The 18,505-nt window shown below is 46.8% G+C and overlaps 1 protein-coding gene across 2 annotated transcripts in view; it reads right to left on the bottom strand.

Annotated features, from left to right (window-relative positions):
• The window catches only part of HACD3 (3-hydroxyacyl-CoA dehydratase 3), a 219,556-nt gene that overhangs the window by 55,880 nt on the left and 145,171 nt on the right, over positions 1–18,505 (bottom strand). For both annotated transcript variants that reach the window (XM_069625114.1, XM_069625115.1), the window contains exons 8-9: positions 6,917–7,029; positions 6,730–6,836 (exon numbers count right to left, since the gene is read on the bottom strand). In XM_069625114.1, coding sequence (XP_069481215.1) covers positions 6,730–6,836; positions 6,917–7,029 — 220 coding nt within the window. The remainder of the gene's footprint in view (positions 1–6,729; positions 6,837–6,916; positions 7,030–18,505) is intronic.

Genomic DNA, 18,505 nt, shown 5'->3' with positions numbered 1-18,505 from the left:
AGAGGTAAATATTTTCACGCCACGTTTATTCTTTATATTTTTCCCAATCAGGATAACATGTGGATCAAAGTGGCATGCAAGAGCACTGCCAAAGCCTTAGGAATGTCGAACGCACGACTGGTTAACGCTGAATTACAAACAGGTAAGACCCAGCAAGCTAAACACAGTGATAAGTAAGGTCTCCACTCCAGAGGCGCATAAGGGCGCAGTTACTAAGCGAGGCAGAGGGGAGAGCCCGAATAAGACCCACAGCAGCTTGGTACATAAGGGGGTGAAGGAGGGAGGGGAAAACAAGACATTTTTAGATCAATGCCAGCAGCTGAACATGTGAGAGATGAGGGCACCACCCGTTTCATATCGCCAGAAACGTTTAGGGTGGGCCTGTTGAACACACGTTCTTTAAATAAACACGCTCATAATATTCATGAGTTGATTTTAGAGAAATAACTAGACCTGATGTGCCTTACAGAAACCTGGCTAAAAGACCCGATTGGCCCAGTCTGTGAAAATGCAGTATCAGAAGGATATATAATGTATAACAAAATTAGGGAGAGTGGGGCCAGCAAAGTATTAGCGGTTACAGCTGGAGATACTATAACGCTATTTAAAGCCAATCTCACATGCAGTGGCTGTGAGACTATACATTTGAAACTCACTCATACACCTAATGATTGTCTCAATATTCTAGTCGTTTATAGACCACCATCCTTAGTCTCTGAGTTTGTTAACGAGCTTACCTCTCAGTTAAATCAACCTGAAATCCAATAATACATCTACCTTGCTAGTAGGAGATATATACAGATGGAGAGGGAACACGGTAGACAAGGAGGCAATATTACTGGAAAAATCTAAGAATATGGGTTTTCCAGTAATTAAAGACAAACCTACAAGCGCACAGGGGAATCAGCTGGACTGGATCTTCACTCAGAATTTGAAGTCCCAGAAGGTAACCACTGAGCCTTGTACCTGGTCACACCATTTCTTCTTGATCACTTTCAAGATATTGCTAAATAATCCTGCTAAACAAATTGAGAACCCCCACACCAAGGTGCTAAGCAGAAACTTTAAAAAACTTGGGATCAGAGCAATTAAAACCCTTCCTTATCCAAGATCTTAGAGTCATTTCAAGATAAAGACAGCTGTGAGAACACGCTACAGAAATACTCTAAACACATGTGGCATCTGGTGGAACAAGTTGCTCCACTGAAAACTAAACTGCTGAGAAAAAACAATAATCATCGCAAAGGGCATAATGAGGACATTAACAAACTAAAACTAGAAAAACGACCAAGGAAAGGATACAGCGACATAATCCAACTTTGGAAAATAAAGACAATTGGAAACGCCTAAATCATAAGAATAAGAAAGGAGTTAGAGAAGCAAAAGAGAATTATTACAATAAGGAAATAGCAGCTGCTCCAAATGCCACTAGTAAAAATGTTGACATACTTAAGAGCATAGAAAAACCTAAGACGCTCACACCCACTTTTGCCCCTACAGAGGAAGACTGATGTTTTACAAGAGGCTTTTGCAGCTAAGATTCAGAAAGCCAGAAATAACATTATCATCACCAGAGAAATTGCAGGCAACGCAGCGCACTTAGTAGACATTCCCCAAGTTGGAAGAACGAGACATTTTTAGTTTTTCACCTATTTCAGAGGAAGAACTATGCTTAGTACTGGCCAAAATGAAACCTATGTCGTGCGCAGAGAATATTTTGCCGACAAAAATTATTCTAGATAATAAAGAACTATTCTCTCCAGTTCTAACTAGGATAATCAATGCCTCTTTCAACGAGGGTACAGTGCCTAGAGAAAATAAATAGGTGACCATAACACCACTGGTCAAAAAGGCCGGCCTGGATCCAAAAGACCCAGGTAAATTACAGCGGATCACAAATTCCAACTTCATTCTAAAGATTCTAGACAAAATAGCGACTAATCAACTTCAGAAGCATGTTGAAGTCCTAGGAACCCTACATGAGCAGCAATCAGGCTTTCAGGCTGCTCACAGTACTGAAACTGCCATGTTAGATTTACAGATTCATATGCTGGAATTAATCGACAGAGGCAAAACTGGGATTCTAATGCAGCGTTTGACTTGGTGGATCACCAGCTATTACAACATGCGCTGGACAAAATAGCAGGCTGCTCGCCAGTTGCCCTGGCATGGTTGTCCTCTTTTTTGATGGATCGGCGAGCCAGAGTACACTGGGGGCATACATTTTCAGAGGCCGCTCCCATTATTTTTGGAGTGCCTCAGGGAGCCGGCCTATCCCCTCTATTATTTAACCTATATATGATAAGTCTCTGCGACTTACTAGAAAACATTGGCGTATTCTTTACGAATTACACTGATGATACAAAACTAATATTCAAACTAAAAGGCGACCACTCCACAGACAGTGCAAAAATTACAGAGGTCTATAACATCATAGACCTCTGGATGCAACAACACTGGATGTGTTTGAACAACACCAAGGCCGAACTAATGATTTTCAGAACTCAACAGGCCAGATCCCAACTTGGTGAGGAATACAAAGCTTTCATCATTAACGAGGCTAAGATTCCTGTAACGACACAAGTTAAAACGCTTGGCATGATGGTAGAAAACTCAGTGGGGCGAGAGGTCCAGGTTAATTACCTGCACAAAAATAATGCATATTACCTGCGCCTACTGAGGGCCATTAGACCATTCTTCAATGAGGAAAACACGGCTACTATTGCTAGGGCGATTATATTGTCGCAACTAGATTATGGCAATGCCATGTTGCTCGGAGCTACCAAGAGAGAAATAGAGGGATTGCAAGTAATGGAAAACGATGCAGTTCGCATAGTAAAGGGAATAAAAAACAGCACGTAACGACAGGAAGAAAATCCTTACACTGGCTTAAGGTTGAAGACAGAGTCATTTAAGTCTATGACTACAGTTCACAGGTGCCTATTCGGCAATGCACCAAGTTATTTTAAAAAGCACTTCTCAAGCTACACTCCACGGAGACATCCAAGATCAGCCGATTTTGGCCTGCTTAATGTACCGCGCGCAAATCGCGCCACAGGCCGGGGCAGATCCTTTCCAGTGCGGGCAGCACAACATTGGAACAAGCTGCCCACTACTCTGGCAAGAGGAAAACTATCGGAGTTTTAGGAAATTGCTGAAAACTCATCATCTTTTTCCCTAAACTACTCTATCAGATAAAAGTCAGTTAGCTTGTCTCCACTACTGTTAGCTTGGCTTTATGACGTTTTCTGACCCTCTGCGTTTCCGCGCCCCGATTCCTGCAGGCTTTCGGCGCGTTACATGCATACATAAACAAACTCGTGAATCCCGCCAAAGGCAAAACGAACAATGCGACCAAACATTGTTTGGCGCGCAGAGTAAATCTCAAGAAGGACCTTTCCACAAAGAAATGGCGAAAAAAGAAGACCGGGCCATTTTGACAAAAATGGCACCCTTGGGTGCTTTACTGCAGCTGTGAACGCAGCCCGCAGTAAATGCACACCATGGTAGTTACAACAAAACCACTGCCACCAGCCATTCAATGAGAAAAGGGTATGATAACATTTTTATATGAGAAGCTAGACAAAGGGGATACTAGGTAACCCCTCCAGCACCCTATTGTAAGATAGTGTGTGCTGGGTCTAGAAAGTTACAAATGTAAGTAAAGTCAATTTCACTTTACTGTTCTTGGAAACAGTAGTTTAAAAACCTTTGGGAAATCTGAAAGACTTCCCTGTGTCACTGCACTGAAGGTGCTGTGTGACACAATGTAAAAAGTGATGCCTATGGAGTTTGTTAGACTCCACATGAGAGAGTGGGGAAAAGGGGCTCACTCTCTCCAGGTTAAAAAAAAATCAAGCAATGTTGCTGGGGGGTCTCTAAGGTGGAGGGAATTAGCAAATTTCTGAGAATTCTCCCCAACACCGCCATTGTGAGGTCAGGCATATATGTCTTACTATAGACTAACAGTGAGATAAACTGAGTGGCAGACTTCTTGTCGCCAAGAACGACCTCCACAAAGTCCGTGTGCCTCTTGGGTGTCAATACTAAAGTGTTGAGCAGCCTTCAGCAGCAGTTCATTGCATTATCGCGGATATGCTACAGGCTGATCTTGGTGGTCAGGTGACTGGATGACAGATGTTGTCGTCATCGTAGTACTGGTTCCGACTGTATAGGGCTCCATGAGAGCTGGGGTCTTGTGACCCTGAGAGATCAATACCATACATGCCCTGAGAGGGGTCTTGGTAAGTGGAGGCTGGTGGACCTAGGACGGAAGGGCTTGGCTGTGGGTCAAGAGGAGGGTTTTTGGCAGGGGGTTGATGTTTTGCAGCCCCTGATTGGGAGGCTTCGCCAAGGGATGTTACCTCTTCTGGATGCTTGTCCATGAAGTCAACAAAGCATCATCCTCTATTATTCTGTTGAATTGTTCAGGGGTTCAGTCATAGGAGGGTGGAAAGGCTGAAGGGGTATGAGTGGTTAGGGAGGGTGCCCGACCCTTGTGATGTACAGCCCCTGATAGTGTGTCTACAGGGGAGGAGGAACCCATAACCTGAGAGCTTTGGGAAGACAAAAAGGTATTGAGGATTTCTATTTGTTCAGTCACTGTTTTTAACAGGGTAGCAGGGACGAGTTTTTTTCAAAATAATTCTTGGACTTTAGGCATATGCTTAGGGGATGCTGATGCGCCTTTCGCCGCCTGTTTTTCCGCAAGCGAAAGGATGGAGTTTTTGCACGTGGTCTCCTAACCGACTTTGGGGACCGGATTCAGTCATGAGGCGAAAGCGTGAGCGATGTCCCAGAGGACAGGGAAGATCTAGAGGCTTTTTCAGCTGACACCACATGGGCCTCTATGGTTTTGGCGAATGTCGGCCGTGGGCTATGCGCTTGGTGTGTTTGGATGTGATCTGCAACGGCCGCCGGGTGTCGTCTCCGTCACAGAACCGCAGACTTGCTTATTGGAGTCAGGGGCCCACACATGGGGTTCCAAGGAACCCTGGTCGCCTTTGCTGTCACTAAAGACCAATACTGCCCTCGCTGGAATCCTCCGTCACATCGTTGGAGGCTTCGGCCTGCATTGCCGACGGTCTTTGAGAGTTTTAGGGCAGAAAAGTTTGCAGGACGTGCAAAGCTTTTCAGGGTGATCCCTAGGGAGACAGTAATTACATACTGAGTGTGTCCTTCCACAGGAATTTTCATAAATGGAAAGGGAAAAGGGGTGGCAGAATATGCATTCTCTAAAAGGAGTTTGTATGAAAAAATCTCCCCCCCTCACTCCCTACCAAGGGCCAAGGCTGGAAGAGGCCCATGAAGCCCACATCAGTTTGTCGACTTAATGAAGTCAGCGACGATGGAGCTGTTCGTCGAGGGCAGTCGAGCAGTTGGATGACGCTGCGGCAAAAGCAGACAGTAAAGAAATAAGAGGTCTACGAATAAACTTTTAACTAGTTAAAGCCATCAGCCTGGAAAAGAACTGCGCAACTTGCAACCGACTGCAATGGCGGAAAGAAACCATCTGAGGGTCCCCAGTCGATCTACCTTCTCACTTGGAAAATCAGAGTCAGGGGGAGTAATCCTCAGTCGCTCCTGTCGCCCCTATAATAAACCTTAGAATAAACTTTGGTTTATTCCAATCCAACACTTTGAATGCTTGTTCTACAAGCGTTTCTAAAGGAACAGAAAATAATTTTACTTACTTGTAACTTTGTTAAGAAGTTCTCTGGACACTTCACCACCACAAGAACCTTTCCCATCTTTGTATTGTATTTGTATTTATTATGTTTATATAGCGCTTTCATCCAAAGCGCTTTAGATTATAACAGAATACATAGAACATTGTAACAGAAGAAGCAATTTACAATTAATCGAACCAATAAAAAACAGTAAGTAGAGCAATTAATCTGTGAGGGGGGGAAGGAGGAGGGGAGAGGAAGGGAAGGAGGAGGGGAGAAACAGAAGGTATATAAGGGTGGAGTAAGGGAGGATAAGGGGAGGGGGGAGGGAGGAGAGGATCATAGGCAAGATTCGAGGGAAGGGGAGAGGACGAGAGGTGGGGAAGGTTTCAAGGCTTTGTCCCCTCTACTGGGAAGAAGCTTGAGACCTTTGGGGCACAAGGCCCCATTCAACATAGGGATTGGATGTATAAAGTTAAGCTATTACCCTTGTGAACTGGCTTTCCTTACTGTATCTTTACGTACCTTCCTTTCAGGTGTTCAAGTGAATTGTATGCATTTCTACAAACACAAGGTGACTGTATATGTTTGATAACTGTGTGTTGTGTGAGAATACAACTAGCTGGTTTCATTTTTCTAGTATGTTTTTGGCCTATAATAGAGTATTTTTGTACTCAACTGTCTAAGTGGAATTGTGTGCTTCACTGTGTGGACCCCTAACCATGCCCACTCACTCCCGAGACCAAGGGCATGATTCAGAGCATTTTCCAATGGGATTCCGCCACTGTAAAACACTTCAGTGAATCTGGCCCTCAGCCTTGACCACTCTCCAGGCTTACCTTGATTGGGTTTGGCTAACCTCTCAAGAGTTCCCCTGTTCACTAAACTAGGGCGGCCTCTTGAAATCTGTCCACCAGGCCAGATTTTAGAAATCCATCTCAACACTGACCAATTTGGAGACGAAAGAACAGATTTCTCGCTAGTGCAAAGAGCCAATTTCAGCAGAGCAGAGCTTACTTTACCCTTCCACCACCCACTAGCATGAGACTTTTAAATGTACCTTCTGCCAATCCCCCTAAGGGATACAGGGGGATCCAGATGGAATATCTGAGCCATGTTAGAAGCTTCCATTCTGTGTCTATACAAGAGAGCATGTAGAAGGGGTACCTGGTGGGAATAAAGAAAAGCTAGTTAAGAATTTAACACAACAAGGGCATTGGGTATGCCCACCATATAGTTGAACTTACCTGAAAATTTCAATTGAACTCCAAATGTAGAACACAAAGAAAACCACAGCTCTGTTCTGCATTTCTTCCACATTTCCAAAGATCACAAACAAAATCAAATTTCTCCCAAACACCTAGGCGATGAAAACAAAAACCACACAATAAATGCCTTTATGTTTATTAGTTATATGATGCAATTGAGAGTATTTGTTCACCACTTCCTACTACAGTCCTGTGGATTTTTGTCTTTCAAAACAAAATGTGTTGGTATCACAGTAGAGTGCTCATTTTATCAACACTGAAAAGATAAAGGACAAAGCAACCCAATTGGGTTTGACCCAGGTACTATAACATTTATCAGTGCTTAACAATCTTGCAATGCAGTTGCCTTACAGGCCAAACTCCTAAGAACCCTCTTTCAAACTTCAAATGCTGACCAGCACTACCTTCACTTCGAAAAACCATCATACTTAATCTGTTTACATCTTGTCTGTACTATCGTTTCTCCAATGACAAGACTAGGGTCCTCTCTACAATGACTAAACTAGGGTCCTCAAAGTACGATGCAAGCTCCTCGCTGTTGACCCAGAACCCCTGAATTCCCAAAACTGTGCTGGAGATCCCAATCTGCATCCTTGTGTCGAGCCATCTCAGTAAATCCACGCTTATTACTGCCACTACATTAGCTTTGTACTAAACAGCTACTTTGCACTCCCAGCTCACACAAGAATAACAACATACATATTAATCTCAAAACATCACATTATTAATAGAAGGATAACAATTCATTAGATGAAATTATTAAAAGTGAATTACAGGTCAGCAATACATATTTCCTAATTTCAGGGCCACCCAAGAAGTCTCAAAATAGCCCCACCAACTAATTGTGCTTCTGCCCTCAATAAAAAACAATGCAGGGCAGTTATGTGAAAAAACAACATCACGTAGAAGTAGGGTCAAAGCCTTTACCCTAATGTGTGCATAGACAGGTCAATCAAATACAAATGTAGATCTTCACAACTTGCAGGGCAAAGTAAACGTTTATTTTCCACTAGTGCCCCCCTCCAGAAGGCAATAACAGCATTTAGTGGGATACAGTTGAATTTGCCTCTGTTCATTAACCTCTTAAATGAGAGGATTAATTATCTCGTCCTTCCCATTACTAACAGTGCAGGGGGTGAGATGCCTTGTCCTCCGCATTACTTGCCTTTCAGGGGCAGATCGCCCGCACCCCCCCCACCCCCACCCCCTCGGACGAGTGCTGATCCTCCCGACCCCCAGGCAATCAAGGGGAGGACTTTCCCTTCCATGCCTGGGGGTCGGGAGTCATCAGGAAAAGAAATTGGCATGCCGGAACCTTTCGGCTTCCGCATGTGAATTTAGCAGACATGTTTTTGCATGCTGCTTGGGCATTTTCTGCCCGATTTTCTTGTGGGAGGGCTCGTTGGAAAGGGGAAGATTCCCTTTCCAGGACACCCCTGGGGAGCAGCAATGGCCACTTGACCCCCAGGGATTCCTTTTAGGGGAGGGGTCCATTTAGCATATAAAGCAGCCCTCTCCCTCTCTGGACCCAAAAGGGATGGGGCATGCAATGTTTGCTCTTCCTGGGGGCAGATTGCTGCCGATTTACCCCGGAGAGGGTAACATTTTATATATGTGTGTTTTTCCGGGTGCATGGGCAGTGCCGGAAATTGACAAAATTTACTGGGAGAATTCTCACCACTTCCACCCCCCCCTAAACCCCCGAACCCCCAGAGAGACCAAGTGCGCCAAAACCGATCCTGTGGATTGTTGGGCGGTGGACGGACAGGCTACCCTGCCCTCCACATGCAAGTCGGCTGAGTTTCTCTCGTCGGCCAGGCATCCTGATTCCTGGGGAAATAAAGTTCGTCTATTGGAAGAACTTCTCCAACAGCCCAAGCTCTGCTAGAGCATTGCGTGGGGCAAGGCCCTTGGCCGGTGTGGGGTGGTGCGGTGGTTTTGCCACAGAGCCCGGCTGGGGCAGCGAGAACCAAGTGGAGCGCAGACAGGACCCATACGCACGGTCAACAGTAATCCAGGGGAAGGTGACTAAGGCTTTCTTGTAGTCTGTGTAACCTGGGTGACAAGGGGTATGGGCGGCAGGGGGGGATAAAAAGCATCCAGGGTCCATATAGACAAACTGGAGAAAGATTTCAAATTGACACCTATCCAGCTTTCCAGAGCAGCCCAGCCATCTGGTCCTGCCATTTGCTCCAATGGGGACCAGACGGCTGGGCTTGGAGAGCAGCCATATGGTAGTGCAATGTATTGCAATGGATGAAAGACAGGCGCACCAGGCCGGGCGCAGCACCTGTGGCCGTCCTGAAGCTACAGCTGGGCCGCATTGGAGCTTTTCTCTTCAGGGAGGGACAGGGCCCACACTAGCGCTCTGCAGGACTGTGGACCCATATGGGAGGCAGTCGCGGAAGGCCAGCGGCAGCACTCCCGGCAGTCCTGGAGCTCTGGCCAGGTCACGTTACAGCTTTTCTCTCCAGGGAGGGAAGGAGGACCCCGCAGGGTCTCCCCGCAACCGCTGCTGGGCTGGGGGCATTTGACCCACGTGCAAGGCCGATGCCCAAGGCCGGGGGCAGCACCCCTGTCCATCCCAGAGCTCTGGCAGGGGCGCGTTACAGCTTTTCCCTCTGGGGAGGGACGGGGACCACGCCGGGGCTCTGTGGGACCACTGCTGGGCTTGGGGACCATCAACCCACATGGAAGGCAGGCACCCAAGCCTGGGGGGAGCAAAACCAGCAGTCCTGGATCGTTGGCCGGGGACCACACCGGGTTTGAGGACGTTTGACCCACATGGGAGGCAGGCGTCCAAGCCTGTGAGCAGCACCGCCCCCGGAGCTCTCGCCAGGCTGCATTAGAGCTTTTCCCTCTTTAGGGAGTAACAGGGAACCCGCTGGGGCTCTCCTGGACTGCTGCTGGGCTTGGGTATGGTCAACCCATATGGGAGGCAGGAGCCCAAGGCTGGGGGCAGCCTCGGGCGCCTGTGGGTTGTGCACAAGGCCAAATCCAGTATGGATTTGGTCTTCCTAGTGTGTATGGTGTACCAGTGTTTCAGCCTTTTTCTTTTGCGCCCAGGTCAGTGCACTCACACATGTAAGGTACACTTTTCATCGTGACACCTGTGAGAAAATCGGAAAGACATGTGTTGTTGCCCGCGTGTTTCGGTGGTTTCCTTATTGCAAATCTCAAAATTGTGTTTTGTCCCTAGATTTTTTTACTTTGCTGGGAATTCTGGGTAATACATTCTAGCGCGATTCATGCAAGTGAGACCTCTGGATTCCCACGGGTGTGTTTCAGAAATGCATGGTGTTCCCGGTTTTGTCTGGTGGCTGCGACAACCCAGTCCTAAATGTCTGCCCTGCCTGCAGGGCTAAATACAGCGTCGAAGTGGTTTTCCCATAGCACTAGACATATCTGTACTTTAGCCCTTTGCCATCCGGGGGGCTACCATTCTTAATCGAGACACATGGGTGAATGTGGGAAGGTAGGACATTAGTTTTCTTTTGGTTGCGATAACCTTTTCATATATTTCCTACTGCGCTTTGTTACACCACCCTTTGATTTCCCAAGTGTACCCTACATTCAGTCATTGCTTTAGGCAGTACACGTTATTGTGACCTGCACAAGTCACCTATCCTTCAAAAGGTCAGCCTGTGTTTTTTCAAAAAATGTATGCTTGCCATTCTTCACCACATTGGTTTTCGTTTTTTCAAATGCAAAGTTCGTCATTTTAGCAGAAAACTATTGTGTACCATGGCTTGGTTTTATGGCTCGTGGCATTGCTCGTTATGTGAAGCATTATGAAAAATGTGTGATTTCCTAACTAGACGAGTCGGGGTAATGTAGCTGTGCATTGCTCATCGGACTATCCATTACCTTACAAGTGCAAACCTTTTTTAGCACATATTTTTTATCAGTCATTTTCTTCAATTTTTGGGCAAATTATGACAACAAAAGCTAAATAGATCTAGCTTGGTCTGCGCAAAATGACCCCTTCCTGAACTTGGAATTGTATCACTTTTCAGAAATGTATGCTTTTCTGTGTTCCCATTCAGCTTTCCTACCCTCCTCTTCTATTCTGTGCAAGCACGCCCTCTCACAAAACTGAAGGTAAACTTATGAAAAATATGTTTTTTTGGTTTACAATTAACCTGTTCTTGAAAGCTTGGAAAATGGCAAATTCGGAATTGCAACCCTTTTGTTCCTAGTTCTTACAAGAAAAAAAAAAACACAGGCTCCTTTGTAGATTTCATTGCCTTTTCTGAAAAAATACAAACATAACTTTTTTGTTATTTTCTCACACCCCACAGCAGCAAACCACAAATCCTTGGCGAGTTCACACTACACTGGGAAGAAAAGGGTGCAAATTTGGCCAGGATATCATTTGCAACAAAAACGTTACAAGGGATTGAATGCCAACAGACCAAAATGTCCCCCCAAAAAAAGAGCTCAGCACTGGGCGGGAAAACCCTCAGCAGTTAAGGGGTTACATATCTGTCCGTCGAGCAAATACTCCAGGTGATATAATCTTGTCATGTAATTGCGGCAAGCACCTTCTGATAACGATTCGACTATTTCATTAGTTCATTGCGTTCTCGCTTTTCTCAGACAAAGAGCCCCAGACTTTATTTATGCTGAAAAGCCACAGTTCGATTTAAAATCCTAGGGTGGTTAAAGTGGCCGTTTAATGTGTGGGAGGCAGGGAATACTATTGGCTTCCTCCTTACTTAACATGCCATTAATTAAAAATTGAGTAAGGTCAGCGTTGGGGTTCGACCAAATGCGTATCCAATGATGTACTGGTTCGACAGACTATCTTCCAAGCAATGAAGCCCTAATTCTATGTGGGACGCATAATTAATCTCGGGAGTCAGAACATTTTGTGGATAAAATTATGTTCAATTATTTACATTGGAAAACCACCACAATGTAGCCCCATATTTAGCTTTGACACTGTATACCTTTAACATCATGTCAATAGGTTGAGATTTGCAAGTCACTAAACTGTGTAACACCACCCAGTGCCTGCTGTATTCGGAGTGCCTATTTTTTTTTAATCTGTTCATTTCCATTTAGACCTGTAGAAAAACGAATGCCCAAGTAGTCAAAAGTGGTCACTCTTGGGATTTCATTATTATTACTATACAGCTTTGGTATTGTGACCAGTCTATGGCTGAATCAGAGGTATTAATCTGCCGGTACCTGCGATTCAATGTGGTATATTCGGTAATCAGACTTCACGACTTGTGGGGCTTATGCTAATAAGACAGTAACATCTGCACAGGCCAGTACAGGTAGGGCCAGGTTTCTGATTTTTGGCACGTCAGATTGACAAAGGAATCGTATAGGCCATTGACACCCTCGCTCCAGCCTTGGCCGATTTCTGCAATCACTCTTTTGCCACTGAAACCGTCCCCTCGATCCTCAAGCACTCCATTGTGCAACCCCTCGTTAAAAAGCCTTCTGCCAATCCTACCTGTCCGGCAAACTATCGCCCAATCTCTATCACTCATTTCCTGGGCAGACTCCTGAAAAAGCTGGCCATCTCCCAACTTACTCTCCACACTGAATCGGTTGGTTGCCTCCATGACCATCAGTCTGGCTTCAGAGCAGCCAAAGGCACAGAAACTGCTCTCCTGAACACCCACGCAGATCTGCTCGCTAATCTTGATTCAAGCCCTCCCTGTCCTCATCCTCCTTGAAATTTTCTCTGCTTTTGACCCAGTCAATCACGCCATTCTGATCAATCGACTCCGAGAACCTGGGCATCATGGATCAGGCCTTGGAGTGTTGGTCCTCCTTCCTCCTGGACCGACCCTCCAAGGTCCAACTCGGGTTCTTTCTCTCCACCACCTCTCTCCACATGTGGTGTTCCCCAGGGCTCTAACATCTCACCCTGGCTCTTCAATGTCTACTTGGCCCACCTTATCTCTACCTTCTCCTCTTTCAGTGTTATGCGGATAACGCTCTGCTCTTTTTCAGGCTCCCCTCAGTCTCCTCTCTCGCTCATTCCTCACCGTCTATCCGCGATTCAGGACTGGTGCACCTCCAACAATCTCTGCCTTAATGTCAGCAAGACTGAGATCCTTCTCATTGGGACCCCCTGCCCCGCCTCTCTCACTCTGGCTGACCTCCTTGGGCCTTCTTCCTTCGCCTTCCTTTGAGGCAAAAAACCTTGGTGTCATCTTCGACTTCACTCTCTCCTCACATCAAAGACTGTCTCCAGAGCCCTGGTTCTCTCTAGGATAGACTACTGCAACAGCCTCTTTCCCAATCTACCTTCCTCTACTCTCAGTCCTCTGCAACTAATCCAGACCAGGACTGCAAGACTTGTCCTCAAGCCCAGGGACCATATCTCTCCAGGCCTAAAATATCTCCACTAGCTCCCGATGGCTGCAAGGATCAGGTTCAAGACCCTCTACATCATCCACAAGGCTTTCTGGGGCCGGGGCCCGCACTATATCCAACTCTCTCTTCCAAAACACCCTCCTTCTCGAACCCTTCACTCAGCCCCCTCAAAATCTTAGGGTGAGATGCTCATCCAGGCAGAGAGTGGCGGGTAGATCTCTCTCCTCTGCAGGTGCATCCCTCTGGAATGGCCTCCCTGTCCCTCTCAAACTTGAGTCCGATCACCTGAAGTTCGTTCATGTGCGTTCGTACTCTCACTCGCAATGTTTTTCAGAATATGATAAACGTGTAAATGATGTCTTTTTGTCAGCTGCTTCACATTTTAGTTGGTCGAAAAGTTTAAAAAGACAACTTAAAAGGCCCAAGTATGACCAGTAGCAAATGTTTGGGCTAGATACAGTAGGAGACGTGCACCACCCAGAGTTAAGCAACAACTAATATGCAGACATGACCACAGTGGGTAAAACAGCAGTCAATGGAAGATGTTCATTGATTCCACACATGTCGGGAGCACCCATGGTATTAATGCCTCAAGAAATTCTGATTGCTGAGGCCCAATGCTCGCTCCATTTTACTTTGTGCAGATTGTGAAGCACCTTTCAGGCACAAAGAGTTGGCCTAGAAGTTATGGATCCTGAGGAACTGCAATGTGGCCAAAATACAAAAAGCATGCAATGTCTGCAAAAGTCAAACCTAAAGTTGGAAGGAGTAAGATTCGTGGCAAATAGATGGCAAGAGACTACCATGAGTTGCATGGCAGGGGGAATAGTAGGGTTTGGCGAGGAAGTGATAAACAAAGTGAACTCTGTATGCGGGGAGTACTGGAATGAGCAAGTGGCAAAGCTTACCTGGATAGAGGCAATGGAAAAAACAGTGACAGTGCAAAAGCAGGAAGAATGTGTGTGTTTCTACAATGAAATTAGTGTTTTTTTGAGGTGACTAACAGTAGGTGCAACAAAACATTGTACATCACAGACCTAAAAAATGTAACTGCGGCCGTGATGTGCAATTACTGGGTGCAAGCTATTTTGCACGTCCCACCATCATGGAGGGGCACCTGCTCGTTGACATTGCTGCGCTCTTAGTGGTCCCTGAAGAATACTTAATAGTGGGACCAGGTGGCTTGTCGGCCCCAACAGCTACACCAGTGGATGACAGCACCACCACAGGGCAACTGCAGAACCCTATCTTTTTGCATACTGCAAGAGAAAGAGAAGAAACAAAGGTTGGAGGATGAGGAGATAGAACTAACTGTCGCAAGACTCTTCACAATTATTAAAAGACATACCGGATCAATAAAGGCTGTACAGCAAAGAAGAACCCTTTTTCACTTCTCCATTGCTACCAGGAGTTCAGGATGCTGCAAATGCTAAGTGGCTGCAAATAGTGCGCTGGGAAGTTACAACTGGCCAGTGACACTGAACAGGGGCTTAACTCCACCAAAATGGAGATATGCGCCATCCGCTTCATGACGCTGCAGGATCGATATGTGCTAAATCTCCTAGCTGCCATGGAAGGAAGAGATTGGCGATTCTTGCTCACCTACGTATCTCCTAATGACCCCGAAATGTTGGTCCTCAGCAACATCCTAGGCCCCTGCACACCTTAGTGCGCACATGCAAACAGAAGTTTGAATCCATGAGAACGATTGGTTCAACAACCTCTTTTCGTGGGCACCATCATGGATGGGAGCTATGGTGAAATGCTGGTTCCTGTGATAGTGGTTATGTTGGTGATCCCCTGCACCTGCCAGTTGGGACATCGATGCTATGCAAAAAGCAGCGCAATGATGATTGTTTCAATTGGGGAACCTCGCAGCACAAGAAAGTGCAGTAGAAACTGAGGATCCAAATAAGCCCTTTATGGTTGCCCTAGAGCAACATCTTGACCCCCGCCCCCGGTACCACCACAGTTCCGCCACCTGACCCCGAACATTACATTGAACACTGGGTAGATTTAGCAGGGGACTGAGGGTGTGCATACATGACATGTACCCCTGAGCAATATGCACAGACTGGGGAAAGTCTGCGACACGTGTGTAGAGCATGGGTACGAAAGGAAGAGTTGCCCCCATACTTATAGGGCGAAAGGTTGGAAAATGAAAGAAGAGTACAGAAGGATGGGGTGGTCTCCTGGCAATTTGTTAATGTCCAATTAACGAAAGGGGGGGAATGTTAGGGAGGAGGGACAGTTCTCCCGCGCCCCCTGGTGTTTTCCGAATGAGTCCGAGGCCTAGAAGTGTGCAGTTGTGACTCTCGGAGTGCGTAGAGGGGACAGTGACAGGGATTGCAGTATGGGGAAGGGACGCAATGCTGCGCTAGTGTATACAAGAATCCAAAACGCAATCTTAAACAATCGCAGCCATATTGAAATCAATGCCTAACTTTACACTGCAACTAGGGCTGCCCACGCCACACTCGCATGGAAATATGCATATGCATGCAAAGATTGTAGAATGGGCACCTGTGAGAAAGACCAGGTCTACAGAGATTCATAGAGCCATCATTGTCTCTGTTAGGAAAGATTTCTTAATTGTAGGTCATTTTCCTTCCATGAGGCAACCCCTAAACTTTTTCGCTGTTTTACACCCTGATCTAGACTTTGCCAGAGAAGCGCAGCCTTCCGCCGCACTCCTCTGGGCTTTCGTTCCATTCTTAAAGGGAAACTGACATGCCCTTAAGAGTCAGTACCGGGAAACGTTTTCCGTAGTTCTTTTCTCATGTTGCAGCTTTCGCGCAACATGGCACAAGAGTGCACCGTAACTTACATTACCGCGCTCTTGGGTCTCTAGTCATTCTACAGGTCCTAGTAACTCTCGATAGATTAATAACGAACTGTGCAAGTATGTCACGGACGAGACTGGTGGCAGCGATTGTTTCTTTGTGTTTTGAACTCCCTTTTGCCCTGTTAACCGCGCTTCTCGCGTTTGGCCAAAATGGGTGGCCTGGCTTCCGAAATGGCCATGTCACGAGGTTCTTTGTCCTGTCCGTTGACCGTCTTGCCCCTTCCCCAGGTCGAGCCGACCCGGGGCCATCCTTATTTGGGCATGTACTTTCCCGCGAAACACAGATGCTTTTGCGGGCTTCTACAGGCCTTGTGTGTGCCTCCAGGATGTGGGCTGGGATGTCTGGTCCCAATACACATCCTGGGTGCCAGAGAGTCTAGTGTGTCTTGAATGCCTGGGACCACCGTGGTCCGTGATAGTTCAACGTATGGTGTGTGTTTTGTGAGCAGATCTCCCATTGGGTCCTCTCTGTTTTGGCGCGAAGGGAACTCTGGATAAGAGGAGGCTGGAAACACCACTGCCATGTCGAACTCCTGAGTTCTCACGAACGACGGATACAGGAGCCAAGTATCCTGCAACTAAGAGGCTGAACCGAGGAATTGCTGGTGACCCGCTGAAGGACTGCTCCTCTGCAATGCTGTCGCCCTGTGAAACCATTCTGCCTCTGATCGAACGAGAAGGCCTGTACTGGTACTTCGACCCTTTGGAATAGTGGGAACAATTATTCTCGGCATCTTCATCATCTCCTGCATGTAAGCCTTCGGAAGCATCTCTGGGCCATCCAGTGGACTGACCAGCTTACCCAGGAGTCTTGCTCTGTCACCGCCGTCAGGTTGTTACTGTATTCCGGGTCCTTGACACTCTCAAACGATTCGTACACTTGGCATTCCCAGGTCTGAAGTGAGAAGTGTACATTGGGCTGAAATACACACAGCCGCTTCGTTGCCCTGCTGTGGTAACAATCTGAAGGGGTTCACTGCGTTTGGGACATCCTCAACTCTAACTTCTGCTGCCATGGAATCTACACGACGCCGAGACGTCCCCTGCTCGTATCTGAACCTGCCAGCACTGAAACTGACGCGGAGAAGCCTGGGTCTGCCTGCATCGGGGACCGGTGAGTAGCAACGCTAGGAACCGGTCGCCCTCCTGCAGTAGCCTGTAGCTTTTCCTCGCTGTGTTAAACAGCACGCCTTTTTCGCACTCGCGCTCTGCTTCTGCCCGCAAGTGGAGGGCGCGCTTGAGTAGCGGAGATCTGTTCGTCCTCATTTGTTCACCGCTCTGAACTGCCTGATTACCTGGAAGAGACTCCCGTTGGCCTGTTGGCACCAGCGTGTGCAGGTACTTTTGAGCACAAGGCTCCACTCTTCGTAGAGCTCGGACTTCCTTCTAGTTAGGTGGCCTCTGAAGGCGAACTGGGTCTAACGATTCCTTGCACTGCCTGTTTTCCTCCCCATCTAGGTGGTCTGCATATTTCGTGCTTCGAACTCTTTAGAGCCTTCGGTAATTGTATATATATATTGTATTCGATTGTGATGTGTTAGTTTACTTGAGTTTTACCGTGATTTTTGACTATGGTCAATGTTATAAAGGACTTGTAATAAAGGTGTCTATATTTTTAATATACACCTGCTTGGAGTAATTTGTAAGTGTCCTTGCTTTGTGTGCTCATTGCGGGCTTTCAGTCACCCTCACCCCTCTTGAGACCTAGTCTTGACCGCCGCCATCGCTACCCTGATTGGTCTGGCTTGTCCAGAGGTTACCCTGTTCCAAGAAACTAGGCTGGCCTTCTGAACCTCTGCCCCTCCAGGACAGAGTTCAGAAAACCATCTTAACAGTCTCATGTTGCGAGCATTCGTATACCAGAAAGAATGCGCCCTGCAAGGTCAAAAGGGGGTTGAGAGCTCTCTGAAAAGCGATCCCACGAGACAGAAGGCACGAGCCACTGACTTTCCACATCACCATCTCTAAGTTATAGCATTCAGAGGCCCTCATCCCAAGACCCTGAGCATTCCAAGGTACCAGCCAGTCCCAGATCAATGACCATAAAACTGTTAAATCCTCAATCAATCACAAAAGATCTGAAACAACGGATCAGTTGCCTTCACCATAGGTCACGCAATGTATACCTCCCTGCACCTCGCAGTACAAAACCACATAGCTAAAACCAGGGTGGAGAGCCTTGAGGCGTGCCAACGTGTCTGGAATAAAGCCATACTTTGTCAGAAGCGATTACCTCTAACTAACCCCCTAGCCCTTGTATGAAGTACCAAGTGCACATCAGGACAGAGGGATTGATTTGTTTTTTCTGCAGGTAATTTGCTAATTAGACAATGACGCGTGACAAGGAGGCAACGTGGAAGAAGATGGAGAGGCTGGGAACAATG

Source organism: Ambystoma mexicanum, chromosome 11, assembly GCF_040938575.1.
Source record: "Ambystoma mexicanum isolate Mex_15411 chromosome 11, UKY_AmexF1_1, whole genome shotgun sequence".
NCBI classification, from domain to species: domain Eukaryota; kingdom Metazoa; phylum Chordata; class Amphibia; order Caudata; family Ambystomatidae; genus Ambystoma; species Ambystoma mexicanum.
Note: the sequence above shows the minus strand (reverse complement) of the source record. Positions and strands in the feature narration are given on the sequence as shown.